This window comes from Xyrauchen texanus, chromosome 27, assembly GCF_025860055.1.
Source record: "Xyrauchen texanus isolate HMW12.3.18 chromosome 27, RBS_HiC_50CHRs, whole genome shotgun sequence".
NCBI lineage: Eukaryota > Metazoa > Chordata > Actinopteri > Cypriniformes > Catostomidae > Xyrauchen > Xyrauchen texanus.
Window position 1 is genome coordinate 27,068,114 of NC_068302.1, and position 27,366 is coordinate 27,095,479.

Here is a 27,366-nt window from a genome sequence, read left to right on the forward strand (position 1 = left end):
TAATCTTGAGTCTTAACATGGTTTTCGGTATTCAGAGACATTCAGTATCCCAAACGCCTCCAACAGAAAATAACTCAGTATTTTGAGCTGTGAACTGCAGTAATTTGTATTAGCCTAATTGTTTTAATGTTTGTTTGAAAAGAGAGGATATTACACTAGTGTTGCCATTACACACAAAGTATATCAAATATCCACTCTATCCTCTTTAGACCTACCAAAAAAAGGGGGAAAGGGTATTTTTGTTACGTCATCAGTGTTTGATGCATACGAGACATATACATATTTTTTTAGAAAACAAAAATGTTATCATCTTGAGTAGTGTATACCAATTGAATTCCTGTGTATAGATTGTATTTGTTCTTTATGGAGAATAACATGACACATATGCATCTGTTGAGCAAGAGCAACAAGTGTTTAAATGTAGGTCTAATAATAAAAAGAAACATGAGTAAATTAGTGATTTATTGTTTCTGGTAAAAATGGATAACAATATAAGCATTCATAACAATAGCTCACAATATCATAACACAACTTTGTTACAAAAGAAAGGATGAAAATAAAAAATAATTATTTAAAAATAATAATAATAAAAAGGTTAATATTAAAGAAAAGTGTTCTCTCTTTCTTTATAAATGCCCATATAGAGTTGAGTTTTAGAACACAACTTGTCTGGCACAGTTGAGGTCTTCGTTTTGCACAAGTTTCCACATTTTCAGAAGCTCGAATGGACTGAGTTTGTGCACTACAATGAGGTTACGGAAGAAGCACGGCTCTCTGTTCAAGGGAGTCATTTTGCGCTTTATGATCCCGAATGTTCTAAAGCCCAGGTGCAGCTCAGGGGTGATATTTAACTTTTGAAGACACATGCCCAAAAACACATCATCAATTGGATAAAGCTCCACGTTTTCAGAAACCACGAACAGCCTCTGAGCCACTTGAGAGGACATGAGAAATCCTCCGCCACCCAAGTAAGGTGGATAGGGTTGATCATACAACTCTTTGGGAATGAAATATTTACTCTGACGGTTTCTGATCGGTTTTGCTTTGAAAATGGTGTCTCCAACAATGAGGTTGTCCACCTTCTTCTCCTCTATCTTAAACCCAATTAATTCCACGAGGTTTTTTGAGTGGACAAACACGTCATCATCTCCTTTGAAGATGAAGGGGACTTTTTTGCAGTAGATGTTGAACCACCTCAGAAAATTGACCTCCTTCAAGGTGAGGTTAAAAAAGGTGTCCATGAAGTCCCACTGCAATATGTCCCCATAGGTTCGGTCTTCATATTGAACCAGCGCTTGTAAATTTCTTGAGTCTTTGCCAGTCGATGGAGCGCCTAATAGGAATAACGTTTTGATTCTCATGCCCTCAATGACCTGTTCTTTACCCCACGTCTTACGCACTGCCTCTCGCCGGTCGTGTTCTTCAATAACCGATTTGACCACGACCAGAACATCTACTTCACCGCTACACTTCTCTGGGTGATTCAGCAGCATGGGAAAATATCTGCAATGTCTCTGGAGGACAAATGTGTGGAACCGGGGATTCATATGACGAAACCGCTCCTCGGTTCTTAATGTAGAATTTTCTGTACAGTTAATAGTCTGCACGTCCCAAGTTGTTGGCATGATATTGGTCACCGGTGCCAAGCTACTTTCACTCGTTTGGGCTGAATCTCCAACGGTCCTTATGCTGTTCTTTTTGACTGACTCGCATTCGGGGCCACAGAACTTTGTTTTCAATTCGACCTTGATATCCCTAATGTTCGTATCCACTGTTATCAGTTTCTGAAGCATCAGCAAAGTGGCAAACACCAGAGTCAAGCTGACTGCAGTCCTTATAGGCCTATTCTTTTTCTTTCGACAGAAGAACTCCATAACGCCTAAGCAGTCAATTTGAGTGGACAGTTAATTTCTCATGAAAAGTGAACGAACTCCAATAGATCTGGAAATATAGGGTCAAGGGAATAATCCATGAAAGTTAATGTTGATAAGGCTGAAAACTGTCCCGGCAGTTCAGGCACCTTTTTCCTCCTGTCAGACAGTGTTTTCTCTGTCATCGCCTTATAAATTGCTGCAAGTACTCTCTTTCAGTCCCATCGTTGAACTGCTGAAATAGGAGGCCGGCGTCCGTTAAAACTATCTGCCCTCCTCTTTACTCCACCCTCACGAACTCGACCCACACCACCCTGTGACGGGCTCTCTGGTTACTCATGACAGCTGTGCAAGCCTAGTGTGAGGTGGCCAGTGTTATTATTATAGTTAATGAAAACGATCTAAAACAAAACAAAACAAAAAAAAAAAGTATTTTTTGTTTGTTTTGTTTTTGTTTTTTATACAGTTTTAGTTAATACATTTACTTTTCTTAACACTTTGAGTTATGATCTAAACGACACATAACAAGATTATACCTTTAAATAAAGCTTTGGGGGTCTTCTACCTGTCAAAAGCAAAAAATTAAGAATTATTCAATAGGATGTAGAACCTTTTGAAGACCTTCTTTTGACCAAATCACAGATTTGTTTAAGCAGTGTTGGTAAAGTGGGGGAGATGAACAATTATTTTCTATTTGGAATTCATTTTAATATTTTTATATATACTTTCACACAAGTTTAATTTGACCTTTTTATAACCTAAACAAATTTAACAAAAATGTATTTACCATTTCTTTATCCAACGATGTTCCTGAAATGAGGTCTGTCACACATCCCAAAGTAAAATCATCCATTTAAAACCTCAAAAAGTAGGGATAGTTCACCCTAAAATGAAAATGATCTCATCATTTACTCATGCCATCCCAGATGTGTATGACTTTCTTTTTCTGCTGAACACAAATTAAGATTTTTAGAAGAATATTTCAGCTCTGTAGCTCCAAAACTCTGATGCTCCAAAAAGCACATAAAGGCAGTATAAAAGTTATCCATAAGTGGTTTAATCCAGTTTTTTTTTACTCCAAGGCCCCCCACTGTCCAAGACAATATTCGAAGGCCCGAAAGACATTAAAATAATTAATTCATGGATATTTTTATAATTTGTAGGCATATATCTTAAGGTATTTTTAGCATTTTAATTAGGATTATTTTAATTATTTAAATATTTCTTATTTTAAATACATTTTAAGTTATCTTGAGGCCCACTTGGAAGTGTGCATAGGCCCTCTAGTGGGTCCCGGCCCCCTGGTTGAGAACCGCTGGTTTAATCCATCTGCCTTCTGAAGTGATCTAATCTGTTTTGGGTGAGAACAAACCAAAATGTAACTCCTTTTTCACTCAATTGCAGTCTACTGGACTGACCATTATTTCAAGCTCAATTACACTTACTAGTAGAGTCTGCAGAGTGCCAGCTGGCACTGGGAAATAAAATTGAGCTTGAAATCATTATCGCCAAGGAGACAGATGATGTCAAGGTTTACAGTAAAAAAGGACTAAAATATTGAACTGTTTCTCACCCACACCTATTATATCACTTTTGAAGACATTGATTTAACTTCAGATTTAATTACATCTTATGGATAACTTTTATGATGCCTTTATGTGCCTATCTGAGCTTCAGAGTTCTGGTCACCATTCACTTGCATTATATGAACATACAGAGCTGAAATATTCTTCTGAAAATATTCATTTGTATTCTGCACAAGAAAGTAAGTCATAGACATCTGGGATGGCATGAGGGGGAGTAAATGATGAGAGAATTTTCATTTTTGGGTGAACTAACCCTTTAATTGTGTACTCCCCAAAGATTAGTTTAGTAATGATTTATAATCATTTAAGGAAATACATATAATGTGGATCAAGCTTAAATGTCCGTTGTTACTACCCATATTCACCCTATATTATACAATTTGTAACATTTACAATCCACTTTAAACATGAAAATACCATTAGGTAGAGGTAACACAAGACTGCTCTGAGAACAGAAATTATATTGGACTTTTTAAATTACACCAGTAAACGCTCAGCTTTGGCAGCCATAAAAAAAATACAAAAACTAAAATAAAAACTAACTAAACTGAAACTACAAAACACTGACAAAATGAAAACGGAACTAAAACTAACAGACAAACTGTGAAAAATAAGGAAAACTAAACTAAATGGCAAACTGAATATAAAATAGAAATAAAAACAAAATAAAAAATCCAAAACTAATAACTGAGTGACTCCAGCCAGGACTCATAAGCAACCAAATTGGCCTGGTTGCTAGGGAGGTTAGAGTCACATGGTATAACCTCCTCGTGGTCACCATAATGTGGTACTGCCTCTCGGTGAGGCGCATGGCAAGTTGTGCATGTATGCCGTGGAGAATAGCGTGAAGCCTCCACATAGGCCTACACAGTAATGCGCTCATCAAGCCACGTGATAAAATGCATGGATTGATGGTCTCAGATGGAGGCAACTGAGATTGGTCCTCCACCACCCGGATTGAGGCGAGTTGGATGTGACATCAAGAGCGAGTACATTCAAAGTGTATGAATGTTTATGTGTAAACCCATTTTGCAATGTAGTATGTCAGAAAAAAATTTAAGTTTAAGATTTCTAACTTCTCTCTACACATCCCTCCCACAGACCCACACAGTCAGAAAATTACTGAAGCTATTAAGCGTTTGACCAGCACTTAGAGTTTTTAGTATTTGGCGCCACCATGTGTTTAATATCGCTACCCATCTGTCACTCCGTAGACAGCCCGCCTGCTATTAGAACTTAAAATGATAGTTCACCCAAAAATGAAAATTCTCTCATCATTTACTCACCCATTCCATACCAGATGCGTATGACTTTCTCTTCTGGTGATTTTTAAAAGAATATCTCAGCTCTGTAGGTCCATACAATGAATGTGAATGGGTACAAAACTTTTGAAGGTCCACAAAGCATATAAAGGTAGTGTAAAAGTAATCCATATCAATCCAGTATTTAAATCCATACCTTCAGAAGAGATACAAGTGTGGGTGAGAAACAAATCAATATTTATGTCATTTAAAAAATAAAAATAAAAACCACTTTCACATTCCTCTTTTGTTTCTGGTGATTCAGTTTCGTTGTGCATATTGTCACCCTACAGGGCAGGGAGGATAATTTTTGTCTGTTACTTTTATGCTGCCTTTTTATGCTTTTTGGAGCTTCAAAAATGTGGTACTCATTCACTTGCATTGCATGGACCCACAGAGCTGAGATATCATGTTATTCATGTTCAGCCGAAGAAAAAAAGTCATACACATATGGGATGGCATGAAGGTGAGTAAACAATGAGATAATTGTCATTTTTGGGTGAACTATCCCTTTAAATAAATATATAAATAAGTAAATAGCTTGAATATGGGCAAAGTTGGATACGTTTGGAAATTGTACTTCTCCTAGCACTTTTACTAATCATTATGGCACTTTTACTTTAATTACTATATCATTTATATTATTGAATTACTTTTGGATGTCTTCCTTAGAGAAAAGCAAAAATTAAGAAATGCTGTATACTGGGAAGAAGAACCTTTGAAGACCCTCTTTTCAGGCCATACTGGTAAAGTAGGACACTTGTATTAACAAAATGGTACACTTCATTTCTCCCACTCTTAAACAATCTAGACACGGGCCTATAGTTTATTGTAAGTATTTATTTGGTGTGCAATATAGGCTTATACTAAGATTGAAACATCCACTTGTTAAATAAAATTACATGAACAAATTTAAGTTGTGAATTATACTTAAAATATCAAGATTAACTTGTGTATTGTTTTAAAAAATATATATAAAACATTTTAAAACAGGATAATATCCCTCTGAATAAGATACACAGTCAGTATTTTAATATAGTATAATTTTGCTCATAACATATATAAGTATGATGATTAATATTAACCTCAGAAAGCATCCACACACAAAAAAAAAAAAACGTGCTCAACTGAAAGCACATTCATATATCATATATTAATGCAAAAATAAAGAGTAGAATATGATTAAGAGGACAAACAAAACAAATATTATTTTCACTGCATGTAAATACAGTTATGCAGTGAACTGCACTACACTACATTATTATAGCTATAATGTTATAATAAAAGTACAATTTATTTTTAAATTACTTGCTATGTTGTCCCACTTTACCAGTATCACCCTGTTCCACTATGCCAAAAATGCCTATGGTAAAGTGGGACACAGGAAAACTGATTCTATAGAAAATATCTAAATTAATTGAAATACTACATTTTCAGATACACCTTCACATTATGAATCATTATGTGTAACATCCCCCACTGAAATACACATGTGCACCAAATCAAAACCGCTCTGTTACATGTTATATTGCCCCCTAATGTAACCGTTCAAGATCCAGGCCTGCACTAAAGTAATTACAGAAACTTGAATACTGCTACCTATACACAGCGCAAGATTCCTTCTGAAATGTATTCCAGAACTGATTACAAATTACACACCTTAAATTGTAATGAGTAATGTAATCTTTAAGATTACACATTTTAGGTAATGTAATCTGATCGCCTTTGGTTTACTTGTTGCATATTTTAATAAAAATCTAATCATTCATTTTAAATGTATTAAGTCATTAATTAAACATAAAATCTAAAGAAATTTGCAATTTGTCAGTTGCCGAGTAAAACAAAGGTGCTTAAAGGGTCATTAAAAACAATTGGGCTCAAGATAGAAGTCAATAAGAACATGCTTGTATTTATATTTTTAGGGCCCAAACACTGTAAATAAGGAGGCCCTATTGTTTTAAGGATTGCTGTTAACATTCATCTTCTCAAGGTTTCAGGGGCTTTTGGGTCCCTTAACATGTTCAAAAACTCCTGAAAATTTGCACACACACATCAGAATCGTCTGTAGATATATGATTTAGAGATGTATGATTTGTACCTCCTCATAATTTTTCATGAGAAGGAAAATCCCTGGAGATCAGCAGTTACAGAAATACCCCAACCAGCCCGTCTGGCACCAAAAATCATACAAACAATCATAGTTGATGTGAACATTAACTGAAGCATCTTTAAAATGTAGGAGCTAATCAGTAAATTATGCACTAGTTATTGCATTTGGTAATGTAATCTAGAATGTAATCCATAAAGTAACTTTAATTTGATTATGCACATTATTAAATTATTATTAAATTTATTATTATTAAATCTACATTTTTGGAATACGTTTACATAATCTAGATTACTTGTAATCTGTTACTACCCAGCACCTCCTGTAGACTACCTTTACTACTCTCTGTCTCACCTACATTACGAACAATGTGCATTTCTTCTAGCATAGATGTATCATAGGCTACTGTAAATGGTGGTTGGAATTGTTTACAGCATCTCCACCTCACATTAGTCATATACAGTGTATGACTCATATACCTTATTTAATGTAGCCATCTTTGATTTTTGACTAAAACTGAACCTGTGTGGGATAGATTTACCATCTCCTCAGTGACATGCAATGTATAAAGCTACCAAAAAGCTCCATCACGTCTAATTTTCCACAACTCATGTTGTCTGGAGTTTTTTGTCAACTGAAATTTCTTTTTTAATGTTTCGTCAGTGGAACGATCCAAAAACACTTAAACAACCGTCCAACCTTGTCTATCCCTCACAATCTCGTTGGAATTCCAGTAAAAAGATGGCGCTGTTTTTTCATCCTACATCGTTTAAACGCATGAACCGGTAAACAGACCGGTTTTAACACAAAACCAAATTTTACCACCTCTTACAGACTAATGGCCAACTAAGAATTACTATTAGTGCATCAGCGGTCTCATGTAAAAGTCTAGTAAAGTTATTGAACTCCCATCTTGTGACAATGTAACGTTGATTATGTGCGAAGCTTCCGCGGTCACCGGCGATGAACACTCGCAGGATTCCTCGCTCTTTTTTTCCACGCCTAAACTTTCAATGCAGGTAAAATAACTTGATTTTGAACATTTTCTTCTAAAAAGATTTTGTATGATTTTTGCAGTAGATATGGATTGTTTTGAGATAAGCGCACATGATCAGTTTCAAATTTTATTTAGACTTTGAGTTCATCCCGAGGTCATTTAGCAGAGATGGGACACTTTTTTTTTCTTTTTATTGAACAGAAAATTACAGGGGATATATATATATATATATATATATATATAGATCACAAATAAAAATAAATAAATAAAAAAAACTTAAGAAAACAAGAAAATCGAGGTAGAGGAAGACAATAGAGATGGGCCACTTGCGAGAAATTGAAACGCTCAACCAAGGAGCTTTGAGCACACGACGGATGTAGAAAGGAAGTCCCGCCTTACAGTTAAAAGAGCCAATCACCTTTTAGAGACAGACATCATCTGTCAATCAATCTAGAACTCGCATGCGCATTAGCTACACATGCCGGGAAAATTGCGTATTTTTAGCGTAATATGCGGTAAAGAATCACAATTTATGATACCAGAATTGTCATATTTAATGCTGATTTGAAATATATTATTTGATCTTAATCTTGACAATTTTTTGTTTTTGGTCTCTCTCCATTCAAGTAGATGTGAGCTGCACTGGCATGACTGGAAATAGTCTCCCCGGAGAGTTCCAAAAATGGTCGACAGTGGACTAACTTGCTAGAGAGACTTTGGTTAATTTTACAATTTCAGTTTAATTAATCGTTATTCTTTAATGTGTATTTGTTCTTTAACAACGTTAGTTTACGTGTTTGGGGCACAGACTTAACAGTTTCGATTGGAGCAAGTGCAATTTAGTACTCCGAGATAGTAATTAAGTTGATTTCCACGGGCGGCTTTGTATTAATGATAAAGCTCTCGAAGTGAACGTGTCTCAGCAGTAATCGTGTCGTTCATGGTGAAACAAATGTATTATTAATCACGGGATATCGTTAATAATGTAACAGTGAGACTGTTCTCTAGTTTCATACTGTAGCTGGGAGCCTCAGACAGCGAGGGTGTGGCGCTGTCTCTTTAAACCCGCCCGGTGTGAAAAGTTCAGTCAAGGTCACTGACAGTGTCTATGTACTCCACCATCTCCTCCTCGCATTTTCCGTCGGCCAGCTTCAGTAAAGCGCTACAATGTAGGCTAACCATGTTTGGCTCAATGCGTTTGATACATCTGGGTCCGCGCTGATATTTTCTACCGGTATATTTTATTCACTGCGACGGAGAGGAGGAGAGTTCTACGCGGTTTGGTGCAGAGATCAGTGTCTGATATCGTGAGCGGAGCGCGGCATATGGCTGGTGACGGCGGGGAGGCCAAGCGTCTCCCAAAGAGACCGTTTCACGGCGAGGAAGACGAGAACTCGAGCGCGTCCATGAATGAAAACGTCAAAACTCCGCCTGGAAAAAAGACTCCGTCCGAAGCCCATGGCGGGAAGGAACGGCGCGGTAAGGAGAACTCTGCTTTGAAGTCTACGGGATTGACGCACTTACACACAAGCGGCTCTGCAGAGGCGAAGATGGACCAGACGGTCCTTCACGGCTCGCGAGAGGACCCAAGCATATTCTTCGACGAGGACAGCAATCACATTTTTCCTGTGGAGCAATTTTTTGGGAACCTGGATGTTGTTGAGGTAAATCTAAACGGGTTTTGTAGCAGGTGTCCATATTTATTTAATTAGGCGCTTGTGCAAAACTGCAGTAAAACGGCACTAGATTTAAATATCAGTTGCTGGCCCATGCAGGCTATGCAGTTTCATTACCCTTTGCCCTAGTAATAGAACTCTGGTCTTTCCAGATAAATAACAGGCAACCAGATGGCTTTGTTTGCACACACAGTAATCCTAAAATATCGAGGTTAATACAAGGCCACCCAGGATTATTAGATTGAACGTCTGTGGAGGCAGCAAGAGCCTGCTTGATCTCCTAATGCACAAACCAAATACCCAAGTGTCATTAATGCAATTTAATGAAATGCCAGTTAAAGGAATCTTTGTGTAAGCTCAAAAAGAGACGTTTTAAGGTTTTGTTGTAAAATAACTTGACCTGCTTTGTTTCAGGATTACCCACGCAAAACCCCAGGCAGTAAGAGCATGAGTCGGAGACAATATAGGAGTATGCATTATTATGCCAAAGAGGACAGTGAAGAGGAGCAGCTATGAGAACACTTATCAGTAAAAAACATGTGTGCCACAGTCTTGACTTTGAGCCTGTAGGAGTTGGGCAAATCGATTAAATTCAGGAAAGGAGATTCATGCTGTAAAAATGAGCATGATTAGACAATTGTTTTTAAGCAAGATGTTTTTTTTTATTTTTTTTTATATAAAGCCAAAAGCCTTCACAGTGATTGTTTAATTGGCAATTTACTCAATTAACTTAAATGCAAGTAACTTGATGGGATGTGCTCTCAAGGAAGGCATTCTGTATACACCTGATACAATGATCAGTGATATGGTAATTTTGCATTGTGCAGTTTTATAAAGAGAGGCACATATATTCAGGCATGCAAACTCATGAGCAGTGTAAAAGGTGAGGAAGTCATAGCAGGTGTTCCAGGTGTATAATTTCTGTTTAACCTTTTGTTGTATTTAAAGCTTTTTTTTTTTTTTAAATGTATAAGCTTCAAGTAACCCTTTCAAGTGATTTTAATAAGGAAAATGTAGAACATTTTAGCTTCAGAAAAGGTGATTTTAGCTGAAAGGTGAGTAGTTTGCATCCCTGAATATTATTAATGGTGAAAATGTTTTGTTAGTCCACCCCTAATAGATTTCCAAATTGTTACACTTGTGCTATACTAGTGAAAGTACAGTAAGCATATTTTTTTCTAGACCTCTGGCTTAAACCATTATTTTTCAGCCATGAGATCGGAGTTTGTGCTGAGATGTATATTATGGAAAACAATCTTGAGAACACTTTACTTTGGAGTTGATCCTGCAGCGCTGGCCAACACTGGAGTTTCTACCACTTGTCCTTACTGATATGCTCTGAAATCAACAAATAAAACACAGAAGTTTAATTACAGATAGTTTTATCAGTCAAGTGCCTCAAGTAGGATAAGTCTGCTGTTCAGACTTTTAAAGCAATTTGAGCTTGTACATTCTTAAAATGTTCTCTGAATTTGGCACTTTTTAAAATTTCTCTGTTGAGAATGAATGGATTTGTTTTTGGAAAAAAACAGACTTTATATATAAGATGTGGTGCTGTATAATTAAAAAAATGAAGCATGTAACAATTGTGACAGCCTCTATTTTGCTTTTTGGTATGTTATTTTTAATGGTAATGATCTCAAATTAAGACATTTGTCCAATTTCTCCGATATTTTTAAGGTTAGATATGGAAATCTGTAATATTAAACCAAAAACGGCAACCAATGTTATGCATGTTGCTCCTCTAGGATCATGATTTATCTGTATTAACATAAATTTGCCAAGAGGTGATATTTGTATGATTTTATTAGACCGGATTTGCATTAATTACTAGTCAACAATTTATCATTTTAAAATGTAGTTTCTAAGCTAATATGTATAAATTGTATGAGGTAAAAATTATAAACAGTGTGATTTTTGAAGTTTATATTTTTCTATTGAAGTGATGAATTTTTCTAACTTTTGCTACCTAATGCCTTGTATGTGTCATGTCAATTTTGTTTACTTATTTAATGCCAAGTGTTCAGTGTATGATATAAAAGCTACAATACTCCGTCCAGAAAAAATAAACCTCATTAACCGCTTTGGAAACAAATATTTTGTGAGTTTTTGTTAGTTCTCTTACAATCCAATGCACACATTTTTCAAAATGTGCCTTGTTTATTTCCCAAAGAACTGAAACAAAATTTCCATAGGGTTCAAATAATAATACTCACCGCAGAACTGTTGGCACATATTTATTGTAATAAAAAGTGTCCTTTTTTTGTTGTTGTTTATTTAAAAGATATTTGAACTTCAAGAAAGTTGTGTTGATGAAAGAGCTACACACACTTGCTGTACAAGACCTCCTGTTCCCACACATGCGCTCAATATCTAATGATGAAATATTTTAACCGATTATTTGATGGATAAAGTGGATTCACAACGTAAACATATACAGGAAAGACAGAAGAAACAAGAGACTCTTATTTTTTTAAACTCTTCCAGTTTTTTAAATAAAAATCAATATACAAATATAAAATCAGTCATAGTTATAAAACCCTGAAAAAGTTTTTCAATGATCTATTAAGAGAAATGTTGCTTTTGTATGGAAATGAAACTGGTAACACTTATGCTAACAAACACAACTACTGATTTAAAAAAAAACATATTAGAAAATGTTGAAAGTAACATTTAAGATAAATAAATGCTGTAAAATATTGTTCATTGTTAGTTTGTGTTAACAAATGGAACCTTACTGTAAAGTATTACCCTGAAACAACATTTTCAACCTAAAAATGTGCATACTTGAAGCATGATATAGTCGATGATAAAATGAAAAAAATGGCCCTGAGTAGCTTAGTACTTGTGATTCACCAAAGCTGAAACTTTTATACTAAGCTGCATATTTCATAAGAGGATTATGTATATTCTGTTCATTTCACAGTCCTCTTGACCCGTTTGTAGATTTTTCTGGAGTCACAGCTGAGCTCATGGGCCCCTTTCTTATGGCAGACGATGTGAACAAGTTTGAGGTTCTCTTGTGTGAACAGAAGTTTGTAGAAATAATCCAGGTTAATATCACTGCTCTTTTTACCCTTCAGTACCTCGGCGAGAGTGGGGATGACAGTTCTCTTCTTTTCAATTCTGTGAAAAGATCAGCATCATTTAAATGGTTGAACATAATATCACATGACAAATCTAAAGCAATGCTAAACTCAAATTTAGATTTTTAGTCCAGAATGTTATAACTGATCCCACATCCCTACAGTATACGACTTATGAATGAACTACACTGCCTGGCCAAAAAAGAAAGGCACCATTTGCATTTAAATAAGCAAATATTTTGATCATTATTGCAGTTATTAATATGTTTCAACTGGCAACAATTCTTTTAACCCGAAATGTTGCACTGTGTAGCTTCTAATTTCTTAAACAACCATGTCAGAATACGTATCCAGTGGTTATAGAAAAGATGTTACTGTGTTTCAGAAGGGGCAAATGATTGGCCTTTATCAAGCAAAGAAAACAACTAAGAAGATTGCTGAAATCACTGAATTGGGTTAAGAACTGTCTAACGCATTTTTAAAACCTGGAAGTATAGTGGTGAACCATCAGCTTCACGGAAAGAATGTGGTTGGGAAAAAAATCTTGAATGATCATGATCTGAGATCACAAAAATGCTTGAAGTCACATTGTAAGAAAAAGGACAGTAGAACTCACAGCTGAGTTTAATAGTGAAAATAAGAGCATTTCCCACATGCACAATGCAACGAGAACTTACAGGATTGGGACTGAACAGCTGTGTGGCCACAAGAAAGACACTTGCCAGTGAGTCTAATCTGAAAAAACGACTTCAATTTGCTAGGGAGCATAAAGATTGGACTGTGGAGCAATGGAAAATGTCATGTGATCTGATGAGTCCAGATTTACCCTATTCCAAAGCAATGGGCACATAAGGGTAAGAATCACTTGGGTATGAAGCGATGTACCAGTCATGCATAGTGCCCACTGTACAAGCCTCTGGAAGCAGTGTTATGATCTGGAGTTGCTTCAATTGGTCAGGTCTAGGCTCAGCAACATTATGCGGCAATAAAATGCAGTCAGCTGAGTACCTGAATGTACTGAATGAATAGGTTATCCCATCAATGGATTTTTTTCTTCCCTGACAGCACAGGCATATTCCAGGACGACAATGGCAAGATTCATCGGGCTCAAATTTTGAAAGAGCAGTTCAGGGAGAATGAGGAATCATTTTCACACATGAATTGGCCACCACTGAGTCCTAACCATAACCAATTGAAAGTCTTTGGGATGTGCTGGAGAAGACTTTACGGATTGATTCAACGCTTCCCATTATCAAAACAAGATCTCGGCCAAAAATGTATGTAACGCTGTAATTAAAGCAACTAAAGTTAGAGTATGCACCTTTTTTTTTTGGCCAGGCAATGTATTATCAGAGGAGCTAAATGTTGATATTTTGCTGATACTACTCACAGGTGGTCCAGATTCCACGTGCTAAAGAGGATTCTGCTCTCGCGATTCCCATACGGGTTTATTGAGTGGAAAAATGTGCACTCGTTCTCATCAAAGGCACCCTGTTGGAGCAAAATGCTTTCATTACTCTCTCTCTCTCTGAGACCACTGGGACAAAAGCAGACACTCAGATATCAACATATACAAGTATGCTAAATGTTTTTTATTCAAGTTAAAGTACTACTAAATTAATATTTTAGCTTCATTGTTTATTTTACTTGAAAAGGGGAATAAAGGTTGAGTAACAATGTTAAGTTTTAATTTACCAGGAATTGAGTAGTATAGTGGAGAATTATTAGCACAGAGGTCCTTTCACTGTGTGTTGAGAGTAAAAGTTTGGATTAACACGTTCTGTGTGTCCAAAGATGAGATCCACGAATCCCTGTCATTTATTAATGTCTCTTTTAATACCCTTTCTGTTTCTTTACAGTCAGTTGACTGTTTTTGTTTTTTTTAATTCTAATCACACATGGATGAACTAAATAAATTATGCATTACTTCTCTCATTATATGTGCTTACTGGCTGATGCCACTAGTCTTAAAGAGACAGTACAGATTAAGCACATGCTTTACATATCAATGTACTTATAAATAGTACAAATTATGCAAGTAAACAATACATTTTTTTTTTATAAATATATACATGGAACATAATATATGCAATTTTAAGACATTAACTGATGGAATAGACTGCATTTAGAAATTTTTCAAAAGATAAAATGTGACCAATTTGATGAAAACTAAGGATAAAATATATATTTTTTTAATTAATATTTTGGAATTGTACCTAGAATGGTAGCCTAGAAGGTTCCTTTATAATTAAGAGCCTTAGCTGGGAGATAATTGTTTTTTAAATGCAAGCAAAATGGACATTGTAACAGCACCCATTAGAATCAATATTGAATCATACCAATAGCTTGTGAATCAGAACTGAATCAGGAAATCTGTGTCAATACCCAGCCCTACATATGAGAGTGAATGCATCATGCTACCTGGCACGAGAACCAGCCCTCTTCAGTACAGAGTCTGTGGGCCTCACTCTCCGACCTGTCAAAATAGACACCATTGTACCGCACAGATTTCAATTTCTCAGCCAGGATTTCTACCACCTTTTTGTATTCATTTTTTGCCTTGTTGTTCTGAATAGTCTTGGTGTATCCATCAACCTACAGACCATAACAATATACAAAGCAATTAAATGCATTAAATAATTAACAAATAACACCAAAAGTATCATCCATTGCTAAGCTGACTGCAGATTGTCACACCTCTTTCAAATATCCCCGAATTCTGCTCTCACAGTTATATTTCATGTAAGCAGACTTGGTCTTAAACCGGACATCAACACCTGAGGTTAAGGAAAAGTGAGAAAATATACATACATTTTAGTACATTCAATATGGACATTTATTATAACACCCTGACTCCAGGAAAAACCTAAGAGGTGGACTTCAATCATATATTCATTACACTCTATACACATAATCCTAATAATTCATAATAGATTGAATCTCACAAAGCCTGTCAACAGTCATATTTCACTCCAAAAATAAAAATAAAATGATATTTTGCATGCATAAAATTATGTTTGTAGGTCCATTAGGATTCACATTTTTATGGCAACTACTTCTGAGTTTGTATAGTAAAAAAATATAATACTGCAGCCTCACGTTTATAACCATCTAATGAACCAAACAATAAATCATGCCTAATAGCTCTGATTTATATCCTATTAGTTACAATGCATTTATATAAAAAGGAAAGCACATGAAACATTTAGCTCCAGCTTTCTGCATCCAAAGTCTTTAGTAAAGGAAAGTCATTAAAGAGCCTCAATCCTTGACAGAACAGCCAATTACACCAACAGTATCTACCCTGGCTTAAGTCCTTTATCTTTGTATCTTACCTTCAAACCATTCTTTATCTTTTTCTCTGCTCTCCACATCTGAATTGTCCTTCAGGTTCCTTAGAAGGTCTCCCAGTATTCTGCGCCGTTTGGGAGAATGCTCATCTGAGAGAAGATCCTTTGCTGCACTGATCAGTAGGTCTGTGTGTGTGTCCAAACCAAGGACTTGATTTATTTCAAAAGCAACTGCAGGGAATGAAGAGCCATGTATGACGATCAGAATGGTATTTGTAAAAACAAAGTCTGAGTCTTAAAAAAAAGCATTGTGTTGATTATTTATTGTTCATATTTTTATCATAATACCTCCAGACAGTGTTCCTCAATCATAGACCTACTTTTAGTTAATACAATACATTACTCACATCCATTCCAGCTCTGTCCGTCCGTAAGGAAAACAAGTTCTGTATTATCTGGAAGATTTTGGAAATACTCTTCGGTTATTATTGTCCCATCCTCGTATAAGCAGATCTGAATACGAGGACCGGATATCTGTGGATAAAATATGAATTATGTGTCTGACTGCAGCATCACAACACATCATACATGGCATATACACTAAGACGTTATTTCTTAACACAGATAAACTTTTTTTTAAATTATTATTACCTTTAGCAAATTACATCCTTTTTTAACCAGCTCTTTTAGTGTAACAGCCGCAATTCCATATTTTCTGGCTTGGTTGACACTCCTTATCTTAACCAGCTTAGGTTTTGTTATTTTGTTCATATTTAGATTTCCGCACTACGTTTCTCCTTCGCCACGCGACTGAGTGCGCGATCACAACAACAACGAAACGTGCGTTGCCACCTTGCGGATAGAATTAGAAATACTGTAGAGGTCTCTCACCACTCCATAAACATTTAAAAAATAAAAAAGCATGCCAGTAGTAATTTTTTATATAATCACATTTGAACTATATAATATATAATATCTAATTTATTGAACATAAGACAAATCGTTAAAACAACGTGTACAAGAGCCTAGTTCGTTACACATCCGCCCCACGTGTCGGCGGTCATAACATCTCTCGTGGTGCTTCAGACACGCGCAGAAGAAACCCACCAAACAGGGTCGTGTCTAGAAGGTAGCCCTCTTTCGTCAATTTCTCGCACATGCGCAGTCTGTTTGTATAATCTGCGTAACTACGTTAACAATGTCTATCTTTTTTAGAACGATATATAAAGTTAAAGATCAGTTCAAAAACGGCATGCACATGAACTGCTTTTAATCTTAAACAACATAAGCACTAATTATACAGTATTAAGAAGATAGCAACATATGTGCCACAGTGATGTACTTGAGGAATCGAGAATGGATGGCGAGCATTCCTCATTCCCGCAGCTCACTCTTTTCCAGTCTAATCCCATAAAAAATTGATTCTGTCAATCAATTTCGCCCTGCCTGTAGGATTGATTTAACAACCTGTGAAGCCCTCTTTTCGGACGTTTGTCATGATATAACGCTCACTGACCGAGAATGTTCTCTAAAAATCTGGTAGAAGTGAAGAAACTGAGTGGAAAAGCGTTTTCGAGAGGAGCCGAGTGATTACACCTCACAGTCAAACCACCCGACAGGTCAAGGATCTTCTCAAGGTCTACGGCTGCTGGTCTTCAAGCAGGTCGCTGGAATTTACATAAATCAGGTGGGCAGCCAGGCAAATTAATTCAGATAAATGTTGTTTTTTATTCTGTGGAATAATGGAAGAAAGGGGTGGCCATTAGCTTTTTCAATTTCAAGGATAGTTCACCCAAATGAACATTTATTCACCCATTTGTTGTTCCAAACTCATAGGGCTTCTTTCTTTTGTAGAAAATGAAAAATATGTTAGGGAGAACGTTGACCTCCCTCAGTCACATTCACTTTCATTGTATGGAGAAAATAAAAGCAATGAAAGTGAATGTTGGACATTCTGCCTAAAATCTCAATTTGTGTATTCCATATATAATTTAGTATAATAATTGTATTATAATAATTATTCAAGAATGTTTTAAAATGTTTAATGCAGTTTTAAATGTATTATAGCATGTCGCACTACAGGAACCTGTTGTCACCACTTTGAATTACATGTCTGTTACCCCAAAACAATCAAGAGTTGACAGTTAAAGGGATAGTTCCCCCAAAAATGAAAATTCTCTGATAATTTACTCACCCTCATGCCATCCCAAATGTGTATGACTTTCCTTCTGCTTTTTATTTTTTTTTTAAGAATCTCAGCTCTGTTGGTCAAGTCATTGCAAGTGAATGGTGGCCAGAAATCTGAAGGTCCAAAGAGCAGTTTAAAGCAACATAAAAGTAATTTGTCCGACTTCACATGTTAAATCTGTGTGCGATATAATAAGGGTGGGTGAGAAACAGATCAAAATTGTAATCATTTTATACTATATCCATTATCACTTTAACATCTGAAAGTCACATGTGGAACCTGTTTAGTTTCACTTTCACATCTGAAAGTGAAAGTGGAGATGTATATTAAAAAAGGACTTAAATATTGTTCTTTTTCTCAGCCAGACCTATCATATTGCTTTTGAAGATATTAAATTAAACACTTTATCTGCTTTTTGGACCTTCAGATTTCTGGTCACCATTCACTTGCAACAGAGCTGAGATATTCTTCTAAAATAGTCATTTGTGTTCAGCAGAAGAAAGAAGGTCACACATCTGGAATGGCATGAAGGTGAGTAAATGATTAGAGAATTTTTGATTGAACTATCCCTTTAATAAATTGTAAACATTATACAGGTTTTTGATCACATAGATTGATGTTAGCATTCACTCTTGTCCTCTCTTTCCTTCCTCTGGTTGGCATGGTAACAGTGAGAGGAGTCACATGCACTCAGGTATCAGCTGCGAGTGACCTTGTTTGACTCGGGTCACCAGCACTTCTTTGGGCACACATGGAAGAGCGGATTACACTCTGTCAGGGGCACAACGTTTTTGTTCTGGTCTATTACTCTTCAATGAGGTAGGCTTACTCATTTCATAATGACTGAGGATATACAGTAGAATTATGTCATAATGCAACACCGTAGTGATTCAAGATTTGCTAGCAAAGGTGCAGTTCATTCAGAAGTGTCCACCCTTATGCCCTATTCCATGCCCTTTTAAAGTGGCAACAGTGAAGGGGCACAAGGAATAAGATTGCAAAACTACAATGGTTTGGAACTTGGTGCTGTGGATCTGTACAAAAAAGCTGTCTCAGACTTAATTCCTGGTATGTTTGCTGAGAAGGGAGCTGCACTTTGGCTCCCAGTGTCAATCTCTAGTGTCAATCTTATTGTCTCACTCTATAGAGGGAATATTATAGGAACAGGGGTCAGTAAGTGTCTCACATCTATATATGACAACTGTCAGTGCTGAAATCTGTTTCATTCAGCTGTGTTTCAGTGGACATGTAGATGTACTTAAAGGTGAATTTTGTGATTTCTGCTCCACTAGAATCACCAAACAAATTGCAAAAAATAATGACTGTTTTCAAACAGGTTTCCTGAACACTTCCTCTGTCGTCCATTGGTTAACCAAACAGTTTATCCCGCTCCAAATTCACACCATTGGTTGCATCAGTATTGCTCTGCTTATTAAGCTGGGATAGAAGAAAGTATTTTAACACTGAAAAAATTCACAATCACGTCACCTTTAGAAAAATCCTTAGCCTTTCCATTATGTCACTGTGGCAATGTATTATTTCTAGTGCTGTCAGTCGATTTACATTTTTTTATCTGATTAATCTGATAATATTTCGTAGTTAATTGTAATTAATTGCCAATTTTGAAAATGCTGAAATTTGACTCTAAATATGCTTCATTTCCGGTCAAAATGCATTTATTTCCTTCTTATGAAAGTAAACCAAACAATATGTAAAAAACTAAATATCTAAAATGGAACCAATTCAAGTAACATTAAACATCTCCCAAAGTCAAAGTGTGAGTTTGAATAATAGAAAGAACTAGTCCCCATAGGTTGCTTATTAATTGCAATAGACCTTTTTCACACTCTGGGTCTTGGAACACGGAAGTAAACTTTTGCAGGGTAAACTTCAAAAGCGGTGAATGGGAGTGAATGGGAAACCTCCAAGAGCAAAACAAAAATGTCACTATTACATTTGAATGACTTTCCAGAAAGAAAAAAAATATATATAAATAGAGAGCGGTGGATTAAGACACTGTCAAAGCAGCTGTAATATAAACCCCCTCACAGCTGTGGTAATACAATTTTTTAAACTAATTCCATGGTAACATAACACAAAGCATAATGTTAAAGACTTACACTCAATATTTAAAAAAATTTATAATATAAAAAAGGTTGCTAGATTTACGCAGTTAAATAAGCCGGAAACAAGTCATCACATTCTGTTAAAAAGGTCTATGGGCATTAAATCTCTTAAACTCCATCCTCCACAATATTAATCAGCCGGCAGACTACATTCATGAATTGCATCAGTGAGTCAGCGCCAGCATCAAGCTTTGAACTCCACATGAAAAGCGCTTGCAGCCAAAAACATCTCATTCTGAGTATTGGTGATAGTTAAGATGTGATTCTGTGGTAATTAATATGCACCATACTTAAACTGAATACTTGATTTCTGTCACAAGTTCCATCTAAGCTTGTTATGTACAGCAAATGACATTAAGAGCTCCTTTCCCTATGATTCCCAGCTCAAAGACTCTGGGCGGACACATCGCAAAGTTTCCGCCCTTCCAACAAGTGTTGATGCTGGTTTATGCTGTATTAAAGGTAAATGCTTTAATCGTGATTAAGAATAATTAACGTGCTAAAATGTGTAAATTAATTGCATGCATTAACACTTTAATTTTGAGTCGCCCTGCAATCAGAGTTCGCAGGTTAGATTAAGGGCAACCTCATCTCTTATCTTTGCGACTACTCAACTTTATTTCATTTCTGCTGATGTTTGAAATATCAATGCTGGCACCAAACGCTATGCACAAGCAGAATCCAGCAGAGTTTATTGGAGATGATAGTTGCATTCTGGTCTCTCTCTCAGAAAAGCACAATAACGGCTCTTCTGAGGCTGGGAATTTACTGTCCAGCTGTCTAGGAGACCACACACACACATCTGTCTCCATGGCTGGCACCACTGTAATTCACTTTAATCTCCTTTTATGGTCTCTGAGATCCACAGAGTGGAAATAAAGTTCTTGAAAATATCCATTCTGAGTCTCAGGCAATGGGGATTAGAGATAATGCCTGCAGCACGCTCCATTTCCAGCTACCTACTGCGCCTGTGCACAATGTTACGTGTTGCCATCTCTCCCCAAACAGCCATATTGCTCTGAATATTGTATTGAATATTGTGTCACCCTCTGGCCTTCTTGTAAACCATTTGCATCGTTATCTAATCAGTTACACAATTGAGTTGCCTGGTACTCCAATGTTATTCACTAATTAGCCTGGTTAATTCATTTTCTGCTTTCTAACAGAGAGAGATTCTCATTTAGGAATTGTGATGTGCTAATTTCCGATAAACATTGTCAGTGTTGAAGGAGAATAAAACGTCTGCTCTTTGGTGAAACCCCAGGAGCAGCGTCAGAGGAGGGAGTGTGAGATCACATAAGGTCTGTCAGACATGATGGATCAGTTTTAATATATATGCTGCAGAAGACTTCAAACAGAGGAAGTGATTATAAAGGAATGGAGATGGAATTAAAGCGATGCTCTCCCTCTGGCCTGACTCTAATGGAGGGGTGTTATGACAAAACAAATGTTTGTGTGGGGATGTTGGCATCGCTAAATCGAATTTCATCAGTGACCTTCAGTTAGAGGCAGAAAGATTGGAGTGCCTCCATTGATTTTAGTGAAAATGAAGCTGTTTCTTGTCTAATTAACAGGGGTTTTCAATGGTGAATCCATAAGTTACAAGATGATGCTTAGATTCTGGATAGAGCATTAAAACTGATGTTTGTAATTTCTACACCTCTTGCATCACCAAACGGAATTACATATGTAATGATTGATTTCAAACCGGTTTCCCAATCACTCATCTTTTCTTGCCACAAACAGAAATGTTGCTGTTGAGAAAAGAAAGCACACCTATTAACACTTTTTGGGTAGTCAACCTATTTCATAATCCAAAAGAATGTACACTTCATCTTAAAAAAAAAGTTTTGTTGTGCACCTCATAAGATATTTCCTTTACTGGAAATATTGGTGTCACACCTGCCCACTGTTTAAGCTCATAAATCACATGTTGTGGAGCAGTGGTTCTCAACATTTTTGACTCCAAGGCCCCCTGTTGTCCAAGACAATATTTGAAGGCCCCTTCATCCGAAACTAGACGTGTCCTTGACGTGTCTGATTAAAATAATTAATCATGAATCATTTTTTATTCTAGAAGTTTCAGAAAGAGTCAGTTAATAATTCATTGTGGAGTGGTGGTGGCGTAGTGGGCTAAAGCATATAACATAACTGTTAATCAGAAGGTCGCTGGTTCGAGCCCCACAGCCACCACCATTGTGTCCTTGAGCAAGACACTTAACTCCAGGTTGCTCCGGGGGGATTGTCCCTGTAATAAGTGCTCTGTAAGTCGCTTTGGATAAAAGTGTCTGCCAAATGCATAAATGTAAATGTAAATGTTGTCATACATCTTAAAGTATTTTTAGTATTTTAATTAAGTTGGAGTATTTTAATTATTTAAATATTTCTAATGTTAAATACATTTTAAGTAATCTTGAGGCCCCCTTGGAAGTTTGCTGAGTCCCCCTAGTGGGTCACGGCCCCCTGTTTGAGAACCACTGTTGTGGAGAATATAGATTATTCATGATGGGTGCTGTAAAGCGTTTGGGTCTGTAGAGGGCAGTGCTGCCACACAGTTGAATGGATACTTGATGGGGCTGTTTTTCAGAAAAGTCAGACTTTTTCTATTCACTCCCCCGTGTGATGTTAAACTGTCTCTCCTGTCTGTATGCTGGGCAAAGTACAAAAGAACAGTGTCAATAGGAAGCTATGGTTTTATTAGTGAATCTCACAAAGAATTGTACGGGTCATATTTCACCCTAAAACAAAAAGAGAAATGGGCTTCTTTTTCTTTTTACATGAGAAAAATAAGCATTTTTGTAGGATAATTAAGATTTTTGCAATGTACATTTTTTTTCAGGACAATTAAGCACATTTCCCCTCAAATTATGATTACTGTGATGTGAAAACCTCTAATTCTCATTTTTTGTTCTAAATCTTTTTTTTATTTTTATGGACTGATGGTGACAGGAAATAAGAGGGAAAAGAGTGGGAATAGGATCGGGAAAGGACCTCATGAGCTGGGACTCTAACTTGGGTCACCGTCACTGCATCAGCACCACATGTCGTGAGTGCAGCCTGTTTGGCTACAGCTCAGATTTTTGTATTAATATTAGCATAAATTAAATTCAATGTAACATATACTGTTATAGTGTATGAATACTTTACAATTTAAAAACATTTAGCTTCTTTGTCAGCTTTGTGAGTAGTGAAGATGCCGTTAGTCTGGGTTTCAAAGACATTTGATCCTAAAACCTTTAACCCTTTAACCTCTGTTTTTTTTTTTCTTTTTTTCTTTTTAAATAGATATCCTGTTTCATTGGCATACCCAAAATGAAAGGCTTATAACTTGACATGCATCCGGTTACCTTGTGTGTGGGCTTGTTTGAAAGATAATCACCTCCTCTTAGAAATGGTATGTGATATTTCATGTTCTGTTTATTTTTCATGAAGTTATAAGTGCAAAAGCTACATATAAGCAACACATGTTCAAATGAAACATAAATGTTAAAGACATATATTAGCCATTACTCTCTATAATTTTGTAATAGTTTGTGAGTAAAACAAATAGGCTGGTTGTATTCTACACTTTGAGAGATTTCCAACAACATATGACACATGGCTATTAGATATGTTTGATTTTTTTACTGATTACAAGATGTACAGTTCAATTTCTTTTAAATAAATGATCAAAATGGAACACTTCTGATTTATCTGCAATTTTCAAAGCACTTGTTCAGTTTGGATCATAATGCCTACATGCATGGCAAACAAGAGCTTCTAAGCTTTCGAACAATACCGATTTTGTGTTGTCAAGACTGTTGTTATAAATATTTTGACAAATCCTTTTTTTTCCTCGTGGGTCTGCCGGCCATACAAGCTTAAAGGTTAAAACAAGGTTAAAATCTTGACTTAAACCTAATTGATCTTAGAAAACGGTGATATATCTGTCCACCTAATTAGCTCAACATTTTATGACATGATGCGGCAGCCCTCTGTAGAGAACTTTTAGTGCTTATTTAGTTTGCTATGCCCACCGTCTGTTCTATATTAGAAACCTTTTACGGATAGCCAAGAGTTCAATAAATTCTCTAATTAGTTGAAAGTGATTTTAAATGCAGTATGATTGTGCGTAAAGGGATGTTCATTCATTCCTCTGAGTCAGTCTAGTTTCCTCCTAGCATATGTGCTACGAGTAACGCCCATGTCAGGTGTTTAACTTCATATCTTCAAGTACTGTGTTCAGTAGGTTAGACCTTAAGGTCTACAGTTCTCCTTCATTAATCTTGATTCATGGGCCTTGCAGACGAATCAGTAACCCTTTTAACCATTTGACAAGCCAAGAGATTAATTTAAATCATATATGTGGCTTGCATGCTGTCCAGGAAATCAATATTTCTGCCCATGGAGACACAAACATCCCTGCGAGCAGCTGGTCCTAAAAGGCACTCACACCCTTCAGAGTAACAGGGTCAGCTCTTGACAGAAATGACGGGAGAGGAAGGATTGAGAGAACTTCAGAGAAGGAATTCTAAAAAATGGAACTGAAGAAGTTGAACAGATGGAAATCGAGCTGAGGAACAGAGAGACAACCGGAGAAACTTTTTGTTGGATGCGAGCAGAAATGAGAGGCGCTGAGCGCAAAGATGTCTTTGAAGAATATGAATATGATGAAATAAAAAAGAATAGAGGGTGAGATAAATTGTTTAGGCTCCACAGTGTGTGGGTTGAACATAATTCTGCAATCAGCAATCCCCATGGCTTCATCTTCTCCTCTCCTCCTCATCTCATTCAAACTTCTCCACTCCTCTTTATTCTCTCCTTCTGTCTACTCAATCTCTTAAGAGCAGGTTGTGTCTTTATATTGGAACATGTGCTATAAGTTTGTGATTGATTTACTCTTTTGACTGAAGGAGCGACAGCTCTTATGTAGTGTTTTTGAGATGAGAGCACCATGCAGAGAGAGAGACCATGAGCAGGAGTCTTGAGAAGTTTGATGTTATGGATTTAACAAATCTAAATGACTGGCTGCTGCTTGAGCTCCAAGTTCTGTGCTGAAATGATGCATTTTATCAGCCTTGTTTCACTTACAGCTTGTGCTTGATACAGTAGATTCCGAGAAGCATACAGGATGCTGAAGCAAAAAATGTTTTTTTTTTTTACAGTAAAATGCCATCAGGAGGATGAAAAAAATCTCAGTCTATCAGTCAGTCTATCAATTAATGGGCCAATTCTGGCCGGTTTGAAATATTTAAAATGGTGACTGGAAGTTGTCAGTTATTTGTCTCAGACTGCATTCCTTAAGAAAAAAATAAAAATAATAATTTTCAATAATTTTTATACAGAATATTCACTTGTTTGCAGTAAGACTCTGATAATTCTCGTTTACATTTTTAATCATTCAGTTTCAAAGTTACTGGCACATTTCAGAGGTTTTGCTAAAAATTACTATTCGTCATTGTGACTGAATGGGTTGTAGATTTTCTGTCAGAGAAGATTTAAATAATTAAAATCATGAACAAGTGACAAGACTGAGTTCAGTGAAGCAAATATATTTTATTTATTAATTTGGTCAAGTAAACATTAAATTTAAACAGTCAAAACTTTGTACAGTAAATTATTGTAACACACTAGAACAGCTCATACCAAGTGCTGTGTTTTGGGTTTTTGTTCTTCTCTCGCAATGTGATCTGACGGTCTTGTGATCTTGTCACCCAGTTTAATAAATATTAGTCCATGAACTGTTCCACTGGACAACACTTGGCATCTCTCATTTCTTTCCCCAAATTCTCATGTCTCTCTCCTGTTCTTTTTTCGCAAGGGCAAATTAAACTTTTTTTCACCTTTCCTTCACTTATTATCCCTAACAACCTTTACTGTGGATATGCTTCAAAAGTAGAGAAATAGACAAGAGTTATATGGTACTGTGCAAAAGTCTTAGGCAAAAAAATATATTTTACCAAAGCATCCATCTTAAGATGGTTATTAAAATCTTCAGCTTTTAGTGTGTCAATAGAAAGTATACATTTTACACTCCCAAACATTCCTTTTGTAAATAGAATAGAATAGAATAGAAGAACAAGGAGCATCGCAACAGATGGCATGGCCCCCACAGAGTGCCCCACTGAACATCGAGTCAGTCTGGGATTACATGAAGAGACAGAAGCAGTTTAAATAGATAGAAGAACGGTGGAAGCTTGAAACATCCTATATGCTAACAACCATGAAAAACTGTGTCCAGGTGTACTTAGGAGAATTGGTGCTCTTTTGAAGGCAAAGGTTGTCACACCATATATTGATGTAGATCTTTTTATTTATACTGGACTTTGTATGATGTTAATTGATAAATGAAAAATATTGATGGCATTATTTTTGAAGATATCCTCACTATGCTACATTTTTCACAAGTGCCTAAAACTTTTGCACAGTACTGTACTTTTTCTAGCTGTCAAAGTGACAGATTGAGTAAATGACAAATTTGTTTTGGTTCCGATGGAAAAAGTTCCAACTAGAGTAGATGGTCAAGTAATTGTTCACGCTACTGAAAGCAACTGATGTATGTTTTTATTTAAGCGGTCAAAATGAATTTGTTACAGTGGTAGATGTAACTGATTCCAAACCATCCAACATGCTAAGTTTCACTCCACGAGAGAGGATAAAAGATCATACAACGTTCTTAGTCTCTCCAAGAAGATCGATGAAACACCAAGTCTCACTACTAGCGTCATATGCTCTTTTATTTACCCATTCATTTATATTATTCTTTAACATATTAGTACTATTTTGTAGTTTTTGTTAGTTATTCTTGTTTGTCTTTTTGTAAATAAAACAAATTTTATTACAACTGTGTGTTCCTTGTGTTGATGATAAAGATGAGCTCTAAAGATTAGACTGCTCTCAAATGACCACCTAAGTTAGACATATTTCTAATGTATTGAATGGTCCATTTGGATAATTCTTTTACTGTTAATGTGAAACAACTTAGCTGGTGCCCCGAGGATGGATGGAGGGGCTGTCTGATACTAATAATTATCAACACATACACCTCGAGTGAATTGTGATAAAAAAATCAACACATACTTTGGTGTCTTGTGTGAGGCCAGTTAATTTCAACTGGTGCCAGTGTAATTCTCACTTCATCTTTATACTTCATTTTGTT

At 36.2% G+C, this 27,366-nt stretch overlaps 3 protein-coding genes and 1 long non-coding RNA gene across 5 annotated transcripts; 2 read left to right on the forward strand and 2 right to left on the reverse strand.

Annotated features, from left to right (window-relative positions):
• Positions 1-462: 462 nt before the first annotated feature.
• On the reverse strand, positions 463-2,084 carry b3gnt7l (UDP-GlcNAc:betaGal beta-1,3-N-acetylglucosaminyltransferase 7, like). Its single transcript, XM_052094765.1, has one exon. The coding sequence runs from the start codon at positions 1,872-1,874 to the stop codon at positions 654-656; it is 1,221 nt and encodes a 406-aa protein (XP_051950725.1). The 5' UTR covers positions 1,875-2,084; the 3' UTR covers positions 463-653.
• A 6,941-nt stretch (positions 2,085-9,025) lies between these two features.
• On the forward strand, positions 9,026-11,625 carry c27h1orf174 (chromosome 27 C1orf174 homolog). Its single transcript, XM_052095163.1, has 2 exons — positions 9,026-9,526; positions 9,953-11,625. The coding sequence occupies exons 1-2, from the start codon at positions 9,188-9,190 to the stop codon at positions 10,052-10,054; spliced, it is 441 nt and encodes a 146-aa protein (XP_051951123.1). The 5' UTR covers positions 9,026-9,187; the 3' UTR covers positions 10,055-11,625.
• A 143-nt stretch (positions 11,626-11,768) lies between these two features.
• Positions 11,769-16,717, reverse strand: dffb (DNA fragmentation factor, beta polypeptide (caspase-activated DNase)). Its single transcript, XM_052095162.1, has 7 exons — positions 16,566-16,717; positions 16,322-16,448; positions 15,960-16,145; positions 15,322-15,401; positions 15,046-15,219; positions 14,015-14,115; positions 11,769-12,664 (listed from the first exon to the last, which is right to left on the reverse strand). The coding sequence occupies exons 1-7, from the start codon at positions 16,683-16,685 to the stop codon at positions 12,454-12,456; spliced, it is 999 nt and encodes a 332-aa protein (XP_051951122.1). The 5' UTR covers positions 16,686-16,717; the 3' UTR covers positions 11,769-12,453.
• Positions 16,718-17,092: 375 nt separating this feature from the next.
• LOC127621408 (uncharacterized) lies at positions 17,093-27,038 on the forward strand. 2 transcript variants are annotated; one of them, XR_007967850.1, is made up of 5 exons: positions 17,093-17,601; positions 18,774-18,921; positions 23,178-23,274; positions 23,514-23,622; positions 24,593-27,038. It is a non-coding gene; the product is annotated as an uncharacterized LOC127621408 (long non-coding RNA). The 2 variants fall into 2 exon arrangements; XR_007967851.1 differs by lacking the exon at positions 17,093-17,601 and adding an exon at positions 18,542-18,633.
• The last annotated feature ends 328 nt before the right edge of the window (positions 27,039-27,366 follow it).

Excerpts from the sequence above, each read along its gene's own strand:
- dffb (XM_052095162.1), bottom strand. The coding sequence starts at position 16,685 with ATGAACAAAATAACAAAACCTAAGCTGGTTAAGATAAGGAGTGTCAAC. Across the intron at positions 16,449-16,565 it reads AAGGATGTAATTTGCTAAAG|ATATCCGGTCCTCGTATTCA; the intron begins GTAATAATAATT and ends TTTTATCCACAG. Across the intron at positions 14,116-15,045 it reads AGGGCTGGTTCTCGTGCCAG|GGTGCCTTTGATGAGAACGA; the intron begins GTAGCATGATGC and ends TTGCTCCAACAG.
- b3gnt7l (XM_052094765.1), bottom strand. The coding sequence starts at position 1,874 with ATGGAGTTCTTCTGTCGAAAGAAAAAGAATAGGCCTATAAGGACTGCA.
- c27h1orf174 (XM_052095163.1), top strand. The coding sequence starts at position 9,188 with ATGGCTGGTGACGGCGGGGAGGCCAAGCGTCTCCCAAAGAGACCGTTT. Across the intron at positions 9,527-9,952 it reads GGAACCTGGATGTTGTTGAG|GATTACCCACGCAAAACCCC; the intron begins GTAAATCTAAAC and ends GCTTTGTTTCAG.